Source organism: Lampetra planeri, chromosome 9 (genome assembly GCF_965212315.1).
Source record: "Lampetra planeri chromosome 9, kcLamPlan1.2.h2, whole genome shotgun sequence".
Classification (NCBI taxonomy): Eukaryota; Metazoa; Chordata; class Hyperoartia; order Petromyzontiformes; family Petromyzontidae; genus Lampetra; species Lampetra planeri.
The window spans coordinates 3,365,638-3,383,615 of NC_136115.1; the positions used below are offsets into that span (position 1 = coordinate 3,365,638).

At 41.4% G+C, this 17,978-nt stretch overlaps 1 protein-coding gene across 6 annotated transcripts in view; it reads left to right on the forward strand.

Moving 5' to 3' along the window:
- The window catches only part of MICU1 (mitochondrial calcium uptake 1), a 46,739-nt gene extending 31,734 nt beyond the window's left edge, over nt 1-15,005 (forward strand). For 3 of the 6 annotated variants that reach the window (XM_078597380.1, XM_078597382.1, XM_078597381.1), the window contains 8 exons: nt 5,627-5,653; nt 6,341-6,455; nt 6,700-6,782; nt 8,684-8,881; nt 9,822-9,959; nt 10,663-10,771; nt 12,367-12,456; nt 13,753-15,005. In XM_078597380.1, the coding sequence (XP_078453506.1) occupies nt 5,627-5,653; nt 6,341-6,455; nt 6,700-6,782; nt 8,684-8,881; nt 9,822-9,959; nt 10,663-10,771; nt 12,367-12,456; nt 13,753-13,928 (936 nt within the window). In that variant the 3' untranslated portion in view covers nt 13,929-15,005. Of the gene's footprint in view, nt 1-5,626; nt 5,654-6,069; nt 6,089-6,340; nt 6,456-6,699; nt 6,783-8,683; nt 8,882-9,821; nt 9,960-10,662; nt 10,772-12,366; nt 12,457-13,752 lie in introns of those variants that run through there. The other 3 variants (XM_078597383.1, XM_078597384.1, XM_078597385.1) reach the window with 2 other exon arrangements.
- Nucleotides 15,006-17,978: the final 2,973 nt, after the last annotated feature.

A 17,978-nucleotide genomic window follows, 5' to 3' on the forward strand; every position in this document is an offset into this window, starting at 1 on the left:
TCTGGGGCAAAAGGGATGAATGCTCGTCTTCGCTGCTGTTATTGGTAGATGCCACGGTGGTGAGATGTTAACTACCTCGCCTGGCATACAGGCGTGGATTTCTCTCCGGATCCTTGAGTTTATCCCTCCATATTTCGAAATGTGGCAGCTATAAATCCCCACGTGATAAACCACTTCGTTGAGCTATCATTTGTGGCCAGGTCTCCTAAAAAAAGAGCTGTATTGCTCAGTGGGCCTTACCTGATTAAAATATTTTTGTAATAGTTTTGATTTATAGACAGCTTGATATTGGCCACACGTATGGTATTTAACGTGTAAGCAATACGGGGTTGAAAATTCGGCATATATAATGGAACCAACCCATCTCATCCCGCACCTCCGATTCGCACGGTTGACTCCGTGCGGTGCGAAAGAAGTTAAACGTACATCTCACGAAGACTCGCTTTGTCGTAACCCGAGGAAAAAAAAAACTTTCACAGCTATACTTGGCTGCCTAAAATTGTTGAGTTGTGTGGCAGCTATGGGACACACCTCATGCAGCCTTGAGTATCCCACTGGGGTGTACCGTCAATACGTTGTGACTTTCCATTGATATCCGGAAATGTTCAATTAATTCGGTTCACTTGATCGCCGAATTCTCTTCTGGTAAATACCTTTTTCAATATCGTGCCTTTAATATATTAAGTTAAAGACAAGCATTGTGGCAAAACGAACAGTGGATGCCTCTTTTAAAATATACATTTTTAGCTTTTTAAAACAAAAAAGTGTTCGGCAGAATGCTGGGTAAATATAGTTACATGTTTCTTTTCTCTGAGAAATGTGCTTTGTATTTTCATTCATTGTTCATGGTGGGTGTGGGTGGGAAACCGCTTTTGACCTTCAAGTAGCATCAAGGTCTTGCTTTCAACCGAGTGGACTATTCATTCCGTGTTTTTTTTCCTTCAGTGTTATATTGCTGCTATTGAATTTTATCTAACCGTTTTGGTTCCAGCACACCACACATTCTGGTTTTTTTATTATTTTTGGAACTGTCAGAGACCTAAACATACAACGCAATCAATTACGAATGCATGCCGTAAATAAACAAAAGATGGTGGCTAACCGTACAGGATAGGGTTTCGGTGGTGTAAAATGGTTTAAGATTACAATTTAAGCACTGGCAAGATATGTGCATGCGTCCATTCATGCAAGCTACAAAGCTGCGAAATGATGAACACAGAAAGGATCTGCCATCTTTACAACCGCATGGGTGTTGGGACAAATATTGACAGATTGAGACAGGTGGCCGGTTGGCTTCTATATAACACTTACTCATGGTTGCAGAAATAACTCCCACTGTCAAAAATAGAATAGGCGTCTATGTTTTTAATCCTCCCAGTATTTTAGTGAATACACGGTAATTGTATCAAGTGCACAGATTACACACCAATTCTGAAATTAATTGTATTAGTCTTTGCTGCAAAAAACGAGCCGTCAAAATTAGAACGTAAAACGATGTTAGTCTCGACCAGACATTCTTTTAAGTGTATACATGTATAAATGTAGAGTTAATGTAATCAATATTTTAACTGGGCATGTAGTGACACATGAATTAATTACTTTGATTCTTAGGCTCGTGTAATGTGCATCGAATATTGTTGGAAGAATCCATTATGTACAATTTATGTAAAATAAATACGGTACTACTCTTACATTTAAGCTCGTGGGTTTAAAAACTAAAGACTGGATGGTATCACTGTAGGTGGTTGTTATAGTTACAGTAGTTAAGAAAATGATTGGCTGCATTTTTTCACATCTTTAAATAACCGTCATGCATCCTGCAGCGGTTGAATATGTATGTGGGTATTTTTCATGCTCTTGCTACACATTGCTATTATTGTGTTGTGCTACGTTCAAATAGTCAGATTACTATGGCTTTTTGTCAAAATGCCTTGCAAGAACCGTGAAATCGTGTATAAGCGCTGCTGGCATAATTCTATTTGCACGGTGCGTGGGTGGCATGTTCTGGTGAAAATGGCATGTATGCAGCTTAACTGGGCTCCTAATGGCATTACATTCATGGTGGGGGTGGGGTGGGAAAGGAAAAATTATATTCCTGAAATTTCACCTTAAATTTATTCTATGATCTTGTGTGTTTGCAAAGATCTTCAGCAAACTGCTCATGCTTACCAGATTGATGTGCTTTGCGAACGATGAGCCCCATTCACACGGAAGTAGTTATTGATCTTAAAGGGCCAATATGCCTGACCAGAAAACGCCCCAGTAGATTCAGAAGATTAAAGCAGCATACCATGTGTTCATTAAAACGGAAAACATTGTGCAAATATTGAATTAAATTTATGTTGAAACGTTCTGTGCTTAATTAACGGGGGTTTTATTTGAGTAGAGTGGTACAGTATAAATTGCAAAAACGAAAACATTGGCCGATTTATTAAATATTTTTTAAATCATATTTGACATGTTCTGTAGTGCTTATATGTTTAAACACAATCCAAAGGATCGTCCAATAGATTTCCAATTGGGTAGGACTGGTAAATTGCATACAGTATGTTAAAAAAATAAAATATTGATACGTTACACTAAATTCAGAACACACTTCATATATTGCATTTGTGTTATTAATCATGGATTGTATATGGGTGAGCAGCAATTGCCCTGAACTTAATTTCGAAATTGCTTTTAAAATGTCACGATTTTTATTTATTTTCATAACTTGTATCGGACATGTGTGCGTTCAATCAGAACGGTGTGTGGTGGGTGTCATCTTGATCGGCCCCAATTCTAGTGGAAGACCGAAAACCCCCAGATGATAATATGGAAAATTGCACTGACGAACATTTAAAATAATGGCAAATCGTGCAAATGCAAAAAACCCAAAGCGGTAGTGGATTTATACGCGAGTCAACCACAGAGAGATGCTTGGATATTTTTTAGGTTATTGTGCCCCCGTCTGGTGTAATACGAGGATGAATTGTGTGCTCTTAGAGCGTGTCTTATTGTTTACAAGTGAAGAAGAGCCCCCTGCAGTGTTCTTCACCACCCGTGTCATCACAGCGACAGAATTCAGTGTGCTCCTCATTAGACTAGTTTGAACATTTGTGTGTGTGCTCTCACGCAAATGGGCACAGTGCTCTCACGCAAATGGGCACAGTATACATTATTTAAGGTCCGGCGGTGTTTTATGTCGCCACAAAAATATATTTTCATTCTGCCGAAATATTTACTGAAACAGACTTGTGATTTATTTTTTTGGTGGCTTCAAATGCGTTCTGGGAGATATACATTGCGACGGCATCAACAGGAAACTGGTGAATGACAAGTGGCAGTGTTGTAAGATTGCTCGTTATCTTTTCCCCAAAATGCCAGGACTTATTTTTAACAGCTCTGTTCCTGCACCATTGTTTGTGCTGGAACGCGTATATCCGCGCATTGTGTATTGAGAAAAACCGAGCCCCTGATGAATGATTTTCCTGCTGCTCAATGCTATATTTGCTATTAATCATCGAGCAGTTACATAACTATAAATAGCAAGTTGTGATAGTGCAACCTGAGATGATAAGGAATGGAAGGAAATTGCATTCTATAAGAATTATATATTCTGTTTTGATGGCTATGTTTTTGTTGTATTTGATATTCCAATGTGGCGCATACCTGCCATGCCACTCCTGTGACAAACATCATTCACGCAAACTCTTTGGTTCTTTCTGTAAAGTCACGTAGGTGAAAAAAAACTAAATTAAATCACGACGTTTGGGAAGCAACACAAGCTTCCGTCATCAGGCGGGACAACCACAGCAAGAAACAAAATTACTGTGCAAGAGTAATAGTGCATACGAATTGCCCAGTAATCTATGAGCACTTTGAATGCGGCATGACCACAGTGTGCATGGTGGTGGCTCGGTGTCCAGGCAGATGTCTGCTTATTGTCTTTCTTGTGGATGGCTCCATGATGTCGCGAAGGAATTCTCTGAAGAAGAGTCTCTTTTTTTAAATCCTTTATATTAAGTTCGCTTGCTTGCTTGCTTAGGACCGTGCAAATCTTTTGGTCGTTTTTTAACCCACTTCCCGTGATCCAATCGAGCTGACATTTTGCACACAGACTCGTTGTGCGTGACAAGGAATTTTCGTGAAAATTTTTTTCCAAAATTTTACACTGTTTAGGGAATTTTTTTAAAATATTTATTTACCAATTGGTTAATGCTGGCACACAATCATCTGACCCATAGGTGGCAGCCATCTCAAGCCAGAGGACGAGAGGTCTCTAGCCGCCCCGATGCCACGCATATAAAGGATTTATAGTGAAAAACTTTGTTTTTACGGGTTACATTTTTTTACAAATTTAACGAACACAGTTTGGACATATCTGCACGAGGGTCTGCTCTTATGAGGGGTGTCTGAGGGTTTTGCACACCAGCAGCCATGGGTTAAATGATCCTCTGAGAAATAATCCCTGAGAAATATGATATATTTTGGTAATGGTTTGTATTGAGTGGGATTAGTTTACAAACGTTGGATACAGAATTTCAAATAGCACACGATGGTGATCCTTATTGTTTTATACATTCATAATGCTTCATCATCATCATTCTATATGCACATGTCTCCAGTAGAGTGATATTTGTCCGTCTGAGCCTCATATCCCATTTATAATTACGGTGAGCAGTGGCTGCTCCCCCCCCTTCTGCTTATATAATCATGCACAGCGAATGCTCTCAACGTTACGAAATGTGAATTCATTTATTTACCCGTCTGCCACTTACAAGTTTGACTCCGTCATCAACTTAGTCCTCTCGAGTGTAAGAGGCCTTTGTAAAACATTGCAATTTTTTTTCACATAGACCACTTTCAAGATGGCTTCGCAACGTCTCCTTACACGCTTGCTTGAGCTGCATTCACGAAGATTGCACTCACTTGGATTTTAATACACACCCTATTCGAGATTTTACGTCTAAAGTGTTGTCAAAGTGTATCTCACCAGGATGTGCATTTTAGTTTTATGGTTAAAATGGCAAGCTACCTCCCAAGAAGGTTTACTTGTCCAATGCATCTTCCTCGGTCATCATTTTACATTCTCGGTGAGGAATGCTTATGCGTGTTCAAAAACTGCTTGGATATTTAGGTTCTGGTAGGCAGTTGCTGCCTGTGTCTTAGAAACGCACATACGTTTGTACCGACAGGTCGCTGGAGACCTTTGGCTGAAATATAATTAGTTTTATTTTTAGTGTGTCCACAATATTTTCATCTTGTGGCTCAAGACAAGATATTATCTTTTTTTTCCCAGCGGTGTCCTTTGCATGACTTTTCTGGGATTTGTATCTGGTCCGTAAGTCTATCATAAAACATTATTTGAAAGGCATACACTCTACGGTACTTGCATGTTGGGACTATATATGTATATACGCTTAGTATATATTCATACGTACAGGATTTATGAAAAAATAAATCATTGGCAGGCATTTCTGTAAGATGCCTTACCAACTACAATATTTGAGTATATATAAACAGCTTAAAGGTTGAGACCAGGAGAGGTTCTTTTTTTTTATATATATAATATACATAATACAGACGAATGGTAAAGCATCTGATGGCTTTGCGAGGCGCTAAAGGTATGTATCCTATATTTCAGGCTGGCCAACAACGTTCAAGAAATAAGGTAACATTTTGATATAGGTGGCTGATCGTAAACTGATGCTTCATGGCAATGTTAAGGGAGAACGGCAATAAGACATTTTACACATTTCCCAACGCTCATTCCCCTCTTGCGTAGGTTTTTGCGCTTGTGCTTATAAAAGCTCTCCCCGTGGGTTGTCGTGTTGTACTGCGCATTCGGCATGATCTCCGACGTTTTCTTCAGTTCCTGCATAAAGCTCCCGGCATGCGGAGGCGAAACCTCGGACATCATGACCGAACAACACTGTGCTACAACCTGAAAACACATCGGAGAGCCGTTTTTCCAATGTCGTGTTTTGGATTACGCGCGGGCTTGTGAAACAGCTGTCTCATATTAGTGAGGAACCACTGTAACCAACATGACTTCATTTAGTCACTTGCTGGCCATTTAGATTGATCTTGTTATTGGAGACAACAGGTTTGTATGACACAATCTTTGTCCGCTCACACCCACCACATCCAGATTATATACCTCGCTGCACATTCAATCAGAGAAGCAAAACGCGTGCATGTTTCGGGGGTTTTTCATTCTCTTAAGTGTGCATCCCACGGGACGGGTTGACCTTAAATGCTCGCAGGTCGTGCGTTGATGGAACAGCCGTGCTTCCTTGCGTTAGCACTGCTTTTTGTAGGTGGCAGATTAATGGGTGTTGTGTGATGCCTGCTTCAGAAACTGGCTCACGAACGGGAGATGTTTGCGGATGAAGACAGCATTTTCCATGTGCTGGGGGAATGTGGCCTGATCTCTTTCTCAGACTACATCTTCCTAACAACTGTTTTGTCCAGTAAGTCAATCACTTTATATCTTTAACTAACAAAACAAAAAAGCACGCTTGACAGTTTTACAAACGTTTCGGCACTTTTCATGCTGATGTGTGGCATAAAAAAGTGGTGATTTCACCTTGCACACCATTACTGTGTAAAAGAATAAAAAAAATCCATTTTGTTAGAATGATCTGCAAAAACAAGAGGTCTCTTTTAAATACACTGCTGAATCGGCGTAATTATTTTTCTCCCCCTTTTCAACAGCTCCACAGAGGAATTTTGAAATTGCATTTAAAATGTTTGACCTCAATGGGGACGGAGAGGTGGACCTTGAAGAATTTGAAAGAGTAAGTGGACTACTTGGCATTAATGATAATTTGTGGATTAACATTGCGAGTATAAAGCTGTAAAAAATATCCACTGCATTGTATAAATGTGTGTGTGTGTGAGATAATAAATGCATCTTCAGAGTGATTTGGTAGGCAAAGCCCGCATATCGGAGCACCCGTGACAGCATCTCTTGGGATTTTAGTTGAAATGTGGCTCGGGGTGGAAAATTGTAACTCCATCTCTCATGAAGCTTGTATGTTATGGATAGATATATATAGCCTAGCCACTCGTGGCTACAGCAGTCAAAAGCTAGTGACTGTCATTATTTGTGTTATTGATATTTTAGTGTCCTTGATAAAGATTTAATGCGCTGCTGGCACCAGCTGAATTCTTTCTGTGGTTCATGTGATCAATGGAATTCCCAATTGTGAATTCTTATTGTCAGAAATTTCTGCTCGGGTTTCATGGGGGGAAAGTATGGTATTGGCATAACATTTGATGAATCGTGATGTGTACGGCGTGCCTTTGGGTTTGTAATTTGTGGGGGATACAATAAATGTCAGACTTGTCCAGGCAGGTACCCGGCAATACAAAGGAATGCAACAACAACAACAAAAATGACAATTAAACCCAATGTTTGTATCATGAATTAGAATTACATCAATTCTCATAGGACAAGGTACGATGAAGCTGTCAAGAATTCCCATAATTTACATGAAAAATGGCAAACATTCAAAATTAGTTGCAAATAGGGTCGACCAGTATTATACATGCCTAGTGGCATACTTCGTTGTATTTCATATACGTCGTATCCTCGACTCAAACTAGCTCCGCTATATTCTATTCAAACACAAGGCTCGGCAAAAAAATAATGAGTGGGTTATACTTGATTGGTACCATCTAGAGAATATAACCTTTCGAGCGTGCATCTTAAACATTCGCCCACTTGCTTATTCAACAGTGATCTGTTGATGGCAATTTAAACCTTAACAATTCTTAAAATGAGTGGGTGCAATTCTCATGTTGGCGGAGGGTTATTTAAGCACGGTTGATTGCGCACTCTCTCTCTTGTGCCCCTTTTGCCATTTAGTTTCACTGAGACGGGGCAATCCGTCAGGCTTAAATGTCCCTCCACAAACCTGACTTGCGCACAGTGCGCGTTGATTTTTAATGCATCACATATTTTAAGATCAATAAGTCAACCTCGGTGTTGGCAAGTAGCAGAGGCAGCCATCATTGCTGTAGACTTCCAATTCAAGTCCAGCTCCAGAACTCACTTTCCTCTGTCTTTTGACTTTCTCTGTAGAAAGAAAATTGCCTCCGTTCCACGATGCCCCCCCCCCCACCCATGTCCGACTGTTTTGTACAGCACTTTGACATGGGGTTATATTTGGATGCTATATAAATCTAAACCATTGTACAACACAATTGCCAGTCTATTGCGGAATGAAGGCCTTCCCACTCTACGTTGGTCATGGGGATTACTTGACCATGTTTCACCTCACTGGTCCGTTGAGAGGTTCGTGAAGATGGGTGGTGCGGCAAGGACAGATTCAAATATAGCTCGCACTGATGTTTGCTAAGGCGGTATGAATCGAACTTGGGTCACCAGATTCGTAACTAAGTGCCAACGAAATGAAATCACTCCCCATATTGTCAATCACCAAAAATGTATGGACTTCACTTATTATACAACCTGCGCACACGTGCACAAGCAGAGAAGTTGGTGCTTTAAACAAAAAAATATATAAATGTTAGGTTCCAAATAAAAACAAGTCTTGAAGACGGAGCCCTCGGTAATTTTTTCACACCTAATTTTTTTTCCACCCCTCCAATTTAGCACGGTTACCCCATGCATGGTGCGAAAATAAGTTCAACATACGACGCCTCGCTTCCCTCTTCAATCCTCCCTCCGCAGGTGCAGAGCATCGTGCGCTCGCAAACGAGCATGGGAATGAGGCACCGCGATCGCTCCACCACGGGAAACACGCTCAAGTCTGGCTTCAACTCTGCACTGACCACCTTCTTCTTTGGCGAGGACCTCCGCGGGAAGCTCACCATAGACAAGTTCCTGCAGTTCCAACGGCGTCTCCAACGCGACATCCTCAAACTGGAAGTGTGTTGCTGTTGTTGTCGGGTAGAAACCGACCGAACGAGCGAAGCTAATGCATATTGCCACTTTCCTGCAGCAATTTGGATAATTTTAGCACGTAGGTTCACGTAGCCGCTCGTAATCCCAAGTCTGGTCTTCCCGTGTTTACATTTCCTAGCTATGCTATGCTATGCTACAGCTGTGTGTCCATGTAGGTCATGAGGATTGTTTGACCATACATCGTGAAGACTTGAGGACACCAGGAGTGCAAGGACCGCTTCAGATGTCACTCACTGCTGATATTAGCCATGGCCATGAATCGAACTCGGGTTAGATGTATTAAAAGTGCAGTGTACTAAACAATTCACCACCCCTCTCCCCTTTGTGTCTATAAGTGGTTGTATATGTACCGAAGGAAACTGAAGTGTAACCAAGATTAATATTTGTTGAGAAATAATGTAAAACTTTAAGTCGTTAACAAAACTGACATTTTAAACATGCATGAGAAACTTATATTAGATGTCTTAAAACTGTTCATTTGGAACACAGTCATCTCTTGTGCACGTGGTGATTTCTTATTACAAATTGGAAAGTGAAATTCTGCACGGTTAATGGTTGTTGTGAATGACACTCAAGGTCTACTTTTGCAAGCTAACATTATTTTTCGTCATTAATGTTTTGTATTGTATTTATGTAAAAACGTGCAATATTTTAAACAATTCACTTGTACAGTATTCAATATGCGGTGTTGGCATGCCCATTCCTGCATCTTAAATTCAATATGCAGGGATGAATAACTCGTTACAGATTCCAAAAGTGTAAGTTTCATCTCCTGGAGCAATGCTAATGGCCTCGTAACAAAACAGGGCGAGCCTTCTCGTTTTGACATTTTAAAGATGACCTACCGCTTCCGTATGCCCACTGTCGAATGAAAATATGCACGTCGGCGATTGTATTCCGTCAGTTTGAGAGGCAAGATCCCGTGGACGGGCACATTTCGGAGAGACGGTTTGGAAACATGCTCTTGGCCTACAGTGGGGTCAAGTCCAAAAAACTCACGCACATGCTCAAGCACGTCAAGAAGGAGTTTAAAGATGGGCCGGTAAGATTACGTTGTCATTGTATAATATGCTTCGCGGTACAGCGATGGGTCACAAATGATATTTCGCGCTACATTTTGGGACGCTGTTCCGTTTGGTGAATGCACTGCACGAATGTTATTTGGTTTTTGTCACGTTGAGTTAAAAATGACAAGGGGAATATGGTCTACAAACGGAGAATTGTATATTTCATATTCTTAGGTTTTTTCGGTAAATTCATGTAGGTAAAACATTAAAATTAATAAAAGCTTCAAATCTAGAATTGTATATTTGCCTTGAGAAATGTAAATGCGTGGCATACGATTAGATGCAGGAGGTCCTTGTATATTTTGGTTATGTCACGATAGATAAGAATACTATGAATTGAAAAGGAGGGTGGTGACCATTATGGTTTGCTTTTGTATATTTAAATAAGTGATGCATTACTCTTGTTAATTATGTTTTGAATGTTATACGCAGTGGCATTGTCCAACTTGTACAACAGCCAGATTTCAAAGACACGCACACTAAGTTTTGTTGACAGAGTAATGCTTTTTTCAATATTACTGAGAAATCCTCAACGGCTGTACGTGTATGACTCGCCAGGCTGACATCACGAGTGTGGTGTAAGCAATGTTCCAGTTTCACCCTCGCAGTACCACATCCCCGAGCAATGATTGATATTTCGAAGCCTGCAAGTAATTTTTTTAAACGTGTTTTTCTCAGGGAATCACTTTCGAGGAAGTTCAGAACTTCTTCACGTTTCTGAAGAACATCAATGATGTGGACACAGCCTTAACATTCTACCACATGGCTGGAGCATCCATTGATAAGTGTGAGTTACCCGTTCAAGATGTCGTGTTTCAAAACCACACTGCTCCATGTGGAACGTAATGTGTATACCACATTCATCAAATAATCACTCGCGCCTACAACACGATCATAATTGGAATAGCATGCGTAGCAGATTCGGCACTGATTAATTCATGTTCTGGGGATAATTGAATGCTGCAGGAATTTGGCTGAGAGTGTGGATGGGGGGGGAGATGTTGCTTTTTTAATCTGTCCTTATTTTGGATTAACATTACACTTTCATGGACCGTGCTTGTCTGCTGGGTGACTTATTGCATCAATGTGGATATGCAGTTCTTTTGTTCGGCCTAAGTCCATTAATTCACTTTGGATAAGGTACAAAATTGTGTGTTTCAATAAGGCTTAGCATCACCGGTGTTTGGGTGAATTCATACGGCAATCTATAATCCCGCCGTGAAGCCATTGATGCTCCTGGCTCGCACGCTGGTCAACGCGCTCGCCCGCTCTGCGTGGATTTGATTATAGATTTCATTGTTGGGTTTCCACTGCCCGGCGAAGTCCTACCGGGCATTTCCAAAACAATTCATCCGTTGGAAAGTGTGCATTATCAAAGACTCTGTAATTGTATTGCAAGAGTAGGGCATTGTGACCATGTCATAATAGTCCATATTCACATTTCTTTTTTTATAACTCAAAATAAAGCTTCAAATTGTATATTTTAGACATGCATAAAATCATGCTTATGAGAATATATTGGTTCATATTTACTGCAAATTGCCGAGAAATGTCTAAAAGCCAAAACAAATTGTTGAAAAATTCCAACAAGACAATAAAATTGGACCAACAAATTAGATTCGTGAATCAATGACTGGATTCCAAAAATATATAAAATCTCATTACTCGCTAAGTACCGTAACTATGGTTTCCTAGCTTCTATTACCATGTGTATGGCGAATGTGAAGCTGCCTATAAAACTAAACGATGAAAACTTTTAATTTTACCGGGTAAAGGCCACTGAGCCATATTGCTATTTTCAGAAGCAACCTTAGCCACAAATGAAAGCTCAACGAAGTGGTTCATCATTAGGAAATGGATAGCAGCCAATTACTCTAAACGCATGTTGATTCAAAATGTGGAGGAAATAACCGGAGGACCCGAAGAAAAATCCATGCGGCCACGGGGAAAACACGCAAACTCCAAATATTCAACAAGCGTCAGGGTCGGGATTGAACCCACGAACTCCTGTATACCAGGCGGGGGAGTTAACATCTCGACACCGTGGCTGTGGGTGTACTTACCATAAGCATATGCACCCACTGCTACACAGTTGCTATTAAATATTCTGAAATGTGATTTGCAAGAGGAGGCTAATGTTGCGTGCCAGCGTCGTGTCGTCAAAATTAGAAATATGTTCCTCATTCACTGACGGGCAATAGACGTGGCAGTCATTGCCCCCGACTGAAAACTTGGCAAGACTTTCCTGAAAATAGTCACGAGAAAGCGTTCTTCGCTAATCAAAAATAATACATTTGTGGTGCAGGCAGTGTTCCGTAGGATGGAATGCCCACTCGTGGTTGTTGTGAATAACTTTTCATTTATTTGAATCTGTGTTTGCAGCCACGATGCAGCAGGTGGCACGGACTGTGGCTAAAGTGGAGTTATCCGACCACGTGTGCGACGTAGTGTACACCCTCTTCGACTGCGATGGTGAGTGTTATCCCCATCTTATCACGTTCAGCCCACTTGACAGACCTGCTTAAATGCAAAGTAAATGGTCTAAATGCGAGTAGCTTCAAGTCAGATAAACGCTGCATTTGAATGGAAATCTTAAATCATCCTTTACGCTGGTACATTTCTCCTGGGAGCTATGTGCAAGGGACATTTTGTCTTTTCTCTCGTAAGAGCTCACCACATGTCAGAATCTGAATATTTGTGTATTTATTCTGGAGAAGTCCGATGAGCTTTGAAGCTTTTTTTCACAGATGTCCACTAGGGGCCGGTAAAAACAAGTTACAACAGCAAACAATACACGTGCAGTCTGTGTGGATTTAAACTAAGACACGTCCGGTACCATGTTCAGATTTATAAAAACCCACCTAATCAACTGAACCATAACCGTCTAACCAACTGAACTCTTCAACCCATGCCCATTGTTTTGCTTTGCTCTTGAATAGGCTACTGAGTAGCTGGCCTAGCTTCAGGCTAATGTTCACTGTCCAATGGTAAGCTGGTGCTTAGCCTCACAGTAATGTTGACTTAACATCAGGTGCATATAATTTCAGGTGGTAAACCGACACTTGGCCACCCCGCTTACAATGCATGATGTTTCTGAGCATTTTAAAAGAACCGTCAATCATTTGCTTACAATCCGCTTCTCAACTATATCCACTTAAGCCTTGGATAAGCTCCTGTGGCAATATTTACTTCTCATTAGGATAAAAAGATTACTTCCGCTGCAAAAAACGGTAGGGTGGTTCTTTGGCAGTAAGGGCATCCATGAATGCGTTTTCTTGGCCAGTAGATGTTATACATTGTAGGGTGTTTTCTTCCAAGGATCATATATCGAGTGTTATTCATAGTGCTCGCCTTACAGAGGTGGCTGCACTATAATTTACGTTTTTTTCAAACGACACACTGCCATCCTTGACAACAGTGTTTTACAATGGGATGCATTAAGTAACGCTCTGACAAGGTACAGGACGGCATCAAACTTGTTTTTCTTATTGTGATATCAGTTATTTTATGCATATGGAAAGCAATCCATATACTTAAGAAAATAATGTAGGCTTGAATTAATGGGTTAGATCGCGTAGTTCAGCACACCGGTGCTGAACTACGTGATCTAACCCAAAATAACCTCTTATCAATCTCCGGTTCGATTCAAAGACTATCCCCTACTCCGGCTACGACTAATAATTTGTGTGTGTCCCAAATGCTTTGAATAATACGAGACTCGTGTACGAATGCGTCTTCTCCTCCCTTTCACGTGCCTGTCGCTCGCAGGAAATGGCGAGCTCAGCAACAAGGAGTTTGTGTCGATCATGAAGCAGCGCTTGATGCGAGGACTGGAGAAACCCAAGGATATGGGCTTTACGCGCCTCGTGGATGCCATGTGGAAGTGCGCCAAGGAGACCACCTGGGAGTTCCCCAGCAAGAAAACGGCAAATGTCAAGGAGTGACGTCCTAACACCAGGAACTGTTTCTTGCCTGGGCACAAATTGGTCTTTTTCACCTTCGTTTAATCACTTAGGCTTGAGTATCCAAAATCTGTTATTTTAAGTCTGAGAAAGTAATTTTGGATTTGTAGAGTTTGGGAGATTATGAACTCTTTGGCGCAATGCTCGGAGGAAATTATGGTGGTTAAATGTCTTGGCGGGTCTTAATGAATCTCAATATTAACACGCCACCCTTGGCCGCACTGTCTCAGTCGTAGACCAGATGAGATGGCATTCGTGTTGTATATTCTGCACGGACAAAGTTTATTGCATGCTTCTAATCCATTCTCCTCACATTTCCAATTTAACCTTTGACATTGTTCTTAAATTGTTTTTGGAAGTAACAAAAAAAAATTGCATGCTTTGGCTAATTTATACTCTGCATGTAAATTGCAATAGTTAATGTCTCCGTTGGAATCTATGGACAATAATTCGTTTTCAAAACCTAATTTTCATGAATTTCATTACCACCTTTTTGTTTAAAAGTTACTGGGAAACAGTGCAGCTGTATTATTTAACAATGACATTTTTCTCGTGTCCATGTCACAGTTGTATTTCCTATATTTTACATTGAGGCCAATTTGAAAGTAATTGTACTTGAAAACTAAGATTGGACAATCTATCCTGAAACATTGCACAATGTTTAAGGTTTTGGAGAATGCAATTTAAAGATCCCTTGGTCACTCTGTGTGCCGAAAGAAGCACACTAGGTGTGGTTATTGTGTATGCGACTAGTGTTGCTGCATGCCGTGTAAGTCCATAAACATTTAATTCATCTTGCTGCTAAACCTAAATGCATGTCGCTCTGTAGTTCTTTCCAGAAGGTTGCCAACAAATAAATAAGTTTGCTTGCATGAGTGTTGTGTTACTTAAGCCAGAGCAATACGATTAACTGTTTGTGTCCAGATTCCGTTGCGATGTATATTTCACTTTTTTAAAAATGAAACCTTGGAGGTATTTTTTTTTGTATACATATATACCGTATTGGATGTTTGTTTGCAGTGCTGAGTGTTTCTGAATAAACGTGGGTTTTTAAGATGACACTCGTTTCTGTACATCTGGATGCTGGTGGTTTTTTTTGTGCTCCATTCATGACGCCCTTTGGCATTCCCTTCCAGATGGCACATTTTCCTATTTGGCATTTCAAAATGTGAAGGCACAACACGCATTAAAATGTTAATTGTATTGCGCATTAATTATATAAAAAGCATAACTTACTGCATTTGTATATATTTTGTTATACCTGTGGGGAAAAGATTGTAAATCTAAGTCAAAACGTTCTCCTTCTAGGTAAAATGAAGGTCTTTGTGCTAATGACAATGTGATTTTGCGAATGTTATTCGTAGCTAATGAAGTTGTTCGACTTTGAAAATGAACTTTACCCAGATTGCAGTGCTTTGCCATCGGGCAATGTTCTTTTGCTATTTTTTAAAGCTGCGTTCTTCAAGTACCACGTATGCACACTGGCTGCAAGGTTTACAATGCTGCTTTTTTGTGTTAAATTAGTTGGATATGCTCGAGAATGGGCGGTGTTGATGCTACTGTGCTAAAGGTTGCGCCTTAGTCTCTGTCCACAAAAAGTTTTAACAGCCTTGAGTCACGCCAGTTAAAGCCACAAACAAGTCGGCTAGCTTCCCCTCTATAAGAACTTTTTACACCATAAAATGAAAATAGCACTGGGGAAAAAAAATACGAGGTTTTTTTTTTTTGCCAAGCGGAACTTACAAACAACGTCCTTTTCAGATGTACAGGGGGCTTCAAAACAATGTGAACACTTCTGAGAATTTGCAACAACACCACAAGAAATGTGCCTCTGGCCTCTGGAGACCACCTGGAGAAGATTCCAGGCAATGTGTTGACCATGATGGGGAACAAGTGGAGACTGCCTTTTAAAAGCTATTGACATACATTTGTTATGGTGCAGTGTATTCGTTCTTTTCCATAAAAAACGAGAGTCCAATATAAGTGTTAACATTTTTTGAAGCACCCTGTATATACAATGGGAACCAGGTATATCAATGTAAACATTCAATGGTGTTTCAACGTGTATCAATAGCAAGTTGTGTTTAGATTGTAAACTACCTTTTTTTCGAACAGTTTTGTGTTTAGTTTGTTGTCCCCCCCCCCACCTCCGATTAGCTATGTATGGTGTGAAATAAGTTCAACATACATATGTGAATCAACGGCTCTGTGTGCATTATGTTTTAACACGTACTCATGTTATTGCACGTGCTTTTTTGTATAAATATATTTTTAAATTCAGTCGAATGTCGGCAATGCCACAATGCCCTCATCTGTAGCTACGGCCAGATAATTGTGTAATGATGACTTCTCTTGAGATGGCAATTTATTGAAGGCACGTTTGCTTGACATCAGGCGGAGACTCCCACTGCAACAGCCCCGAGTCTCCCGCGCATCTCTTTTATATATCAACCGAGGCCACGCCCCCCTTCTCGAACCTTCTCGCTGATTGGACGCTCGCTCTACCGGCAGACTCCACCGTCCTCTTTCGTCACCTGACCACGCCCCCTTCTCGAACATTCCCGTAGCCACCAGTCCCTTCGCACTCAACTGATGCCCCCGCCATTACCTCCCGTGGCCACCACCAGTGCATTCGTACTGCAGGCTGACCTCACTTGTCATTACCTCCCGTGGCCACTAGACCCCTCACACCGCATGCAGTCCCCATTGTCATTACGATTGCATTGTTTGTAATACCCTCTAAAACAGCGGTCCCCAACCTTTTTGGCACCAGGGACCGGTTTCGTGGAAGACAATTTTTTCACGGACCGGGGGGGGGGGGGGGTTCATCATTGGGTCTTTCTCCCTTTTCAAAGAAGTTCTCCAGCGACGGTTTTTTTACTCATGTTGGCTACTAGGGGTTAGCAGCTTGTGGGCTCACCAAGACTCTGACTGAGACAAGTGCGCAGTGCGGGAAAGAGGCGCGGATGGAAGTGGTCAATAATAAAACAAATGGCGGGCCACGCGTGGACTCACCGCTCTCACCTCCTGCTGCTGTGCGGCCCGGTTCCAAACAGGCCACGGACCGGTCCGTGGCCTGGGGGTTGGGGACCCCTGCTCTCAAGGAACTGTCAGGATTTGTGATTGTCAATTGGACGACAGATGAAACGTGTAAGCCTTCACGGTGCTTGGACGGCTGCAGCGGATTGGCTAATGTGGAGCGCGCCACGACCCCCGCACTAAAATCAAGCCAAGAAGGAAGCCTCGAACCACACACCGTAGAGCCGTGGCTGAGTTTTTTTTAAACTATCGTCAACCTTCTTGGTTCTTTCGGTAAAGTCACGAAGAATGGAAATAATAAAATAATAAAAATAAAACAATAAAATAATTCTCACGACGTTTCGGCCACAACGCAAGCAGACGCTGTCTCCCCGACAGACCTGGTCTTCACCTGAGGACGGCTGCTTGCGTTGTGGCCGAAACGTCGTGAGAATTATTTTTATTATTTTATTATTTCCCTTCTACGTGACTTTACCGAAAGAACCAAGAAGATGAATCCCTGCAGTCACGAAAGCTTGAAATCGAAATTTATCGTCAACCTTTAAACCCTGAGCTTGGGTCTGCCACCTCGGAGCCTATCTTGCCAACTAGGGCTAACGGTGCAAGACAAACACCATCAGCCCATGCTACTGAAATGGGAGGACCTTTGCGCTGCTTATCGTGACGCCTGGTGCGTTGAGACCCGAGATACGTTGAGTTCACAGCAGCGCTGGGGTATGATTGTTGAGGGGTCAGCGATGACTCACGCTTTGGTTAGTTTGCCCGATGCTGGTCGAACATGAGCACAGCTTATGATCATGCCTGTCCAGGTGTTACTCTGTACATTGACTGCACATTGCACGAGGGCCTTCCCACACCGCGTTGTGGAGGTGATTCGGCCATACGTACTGAACCATGATGGTCGCTGTGGGTTAAAGGTGAGGGGGACATAGATTACATTTCTAAGTATACTAGATTTTTTGTTTATATTTCATTTATACCTGATGATGATTG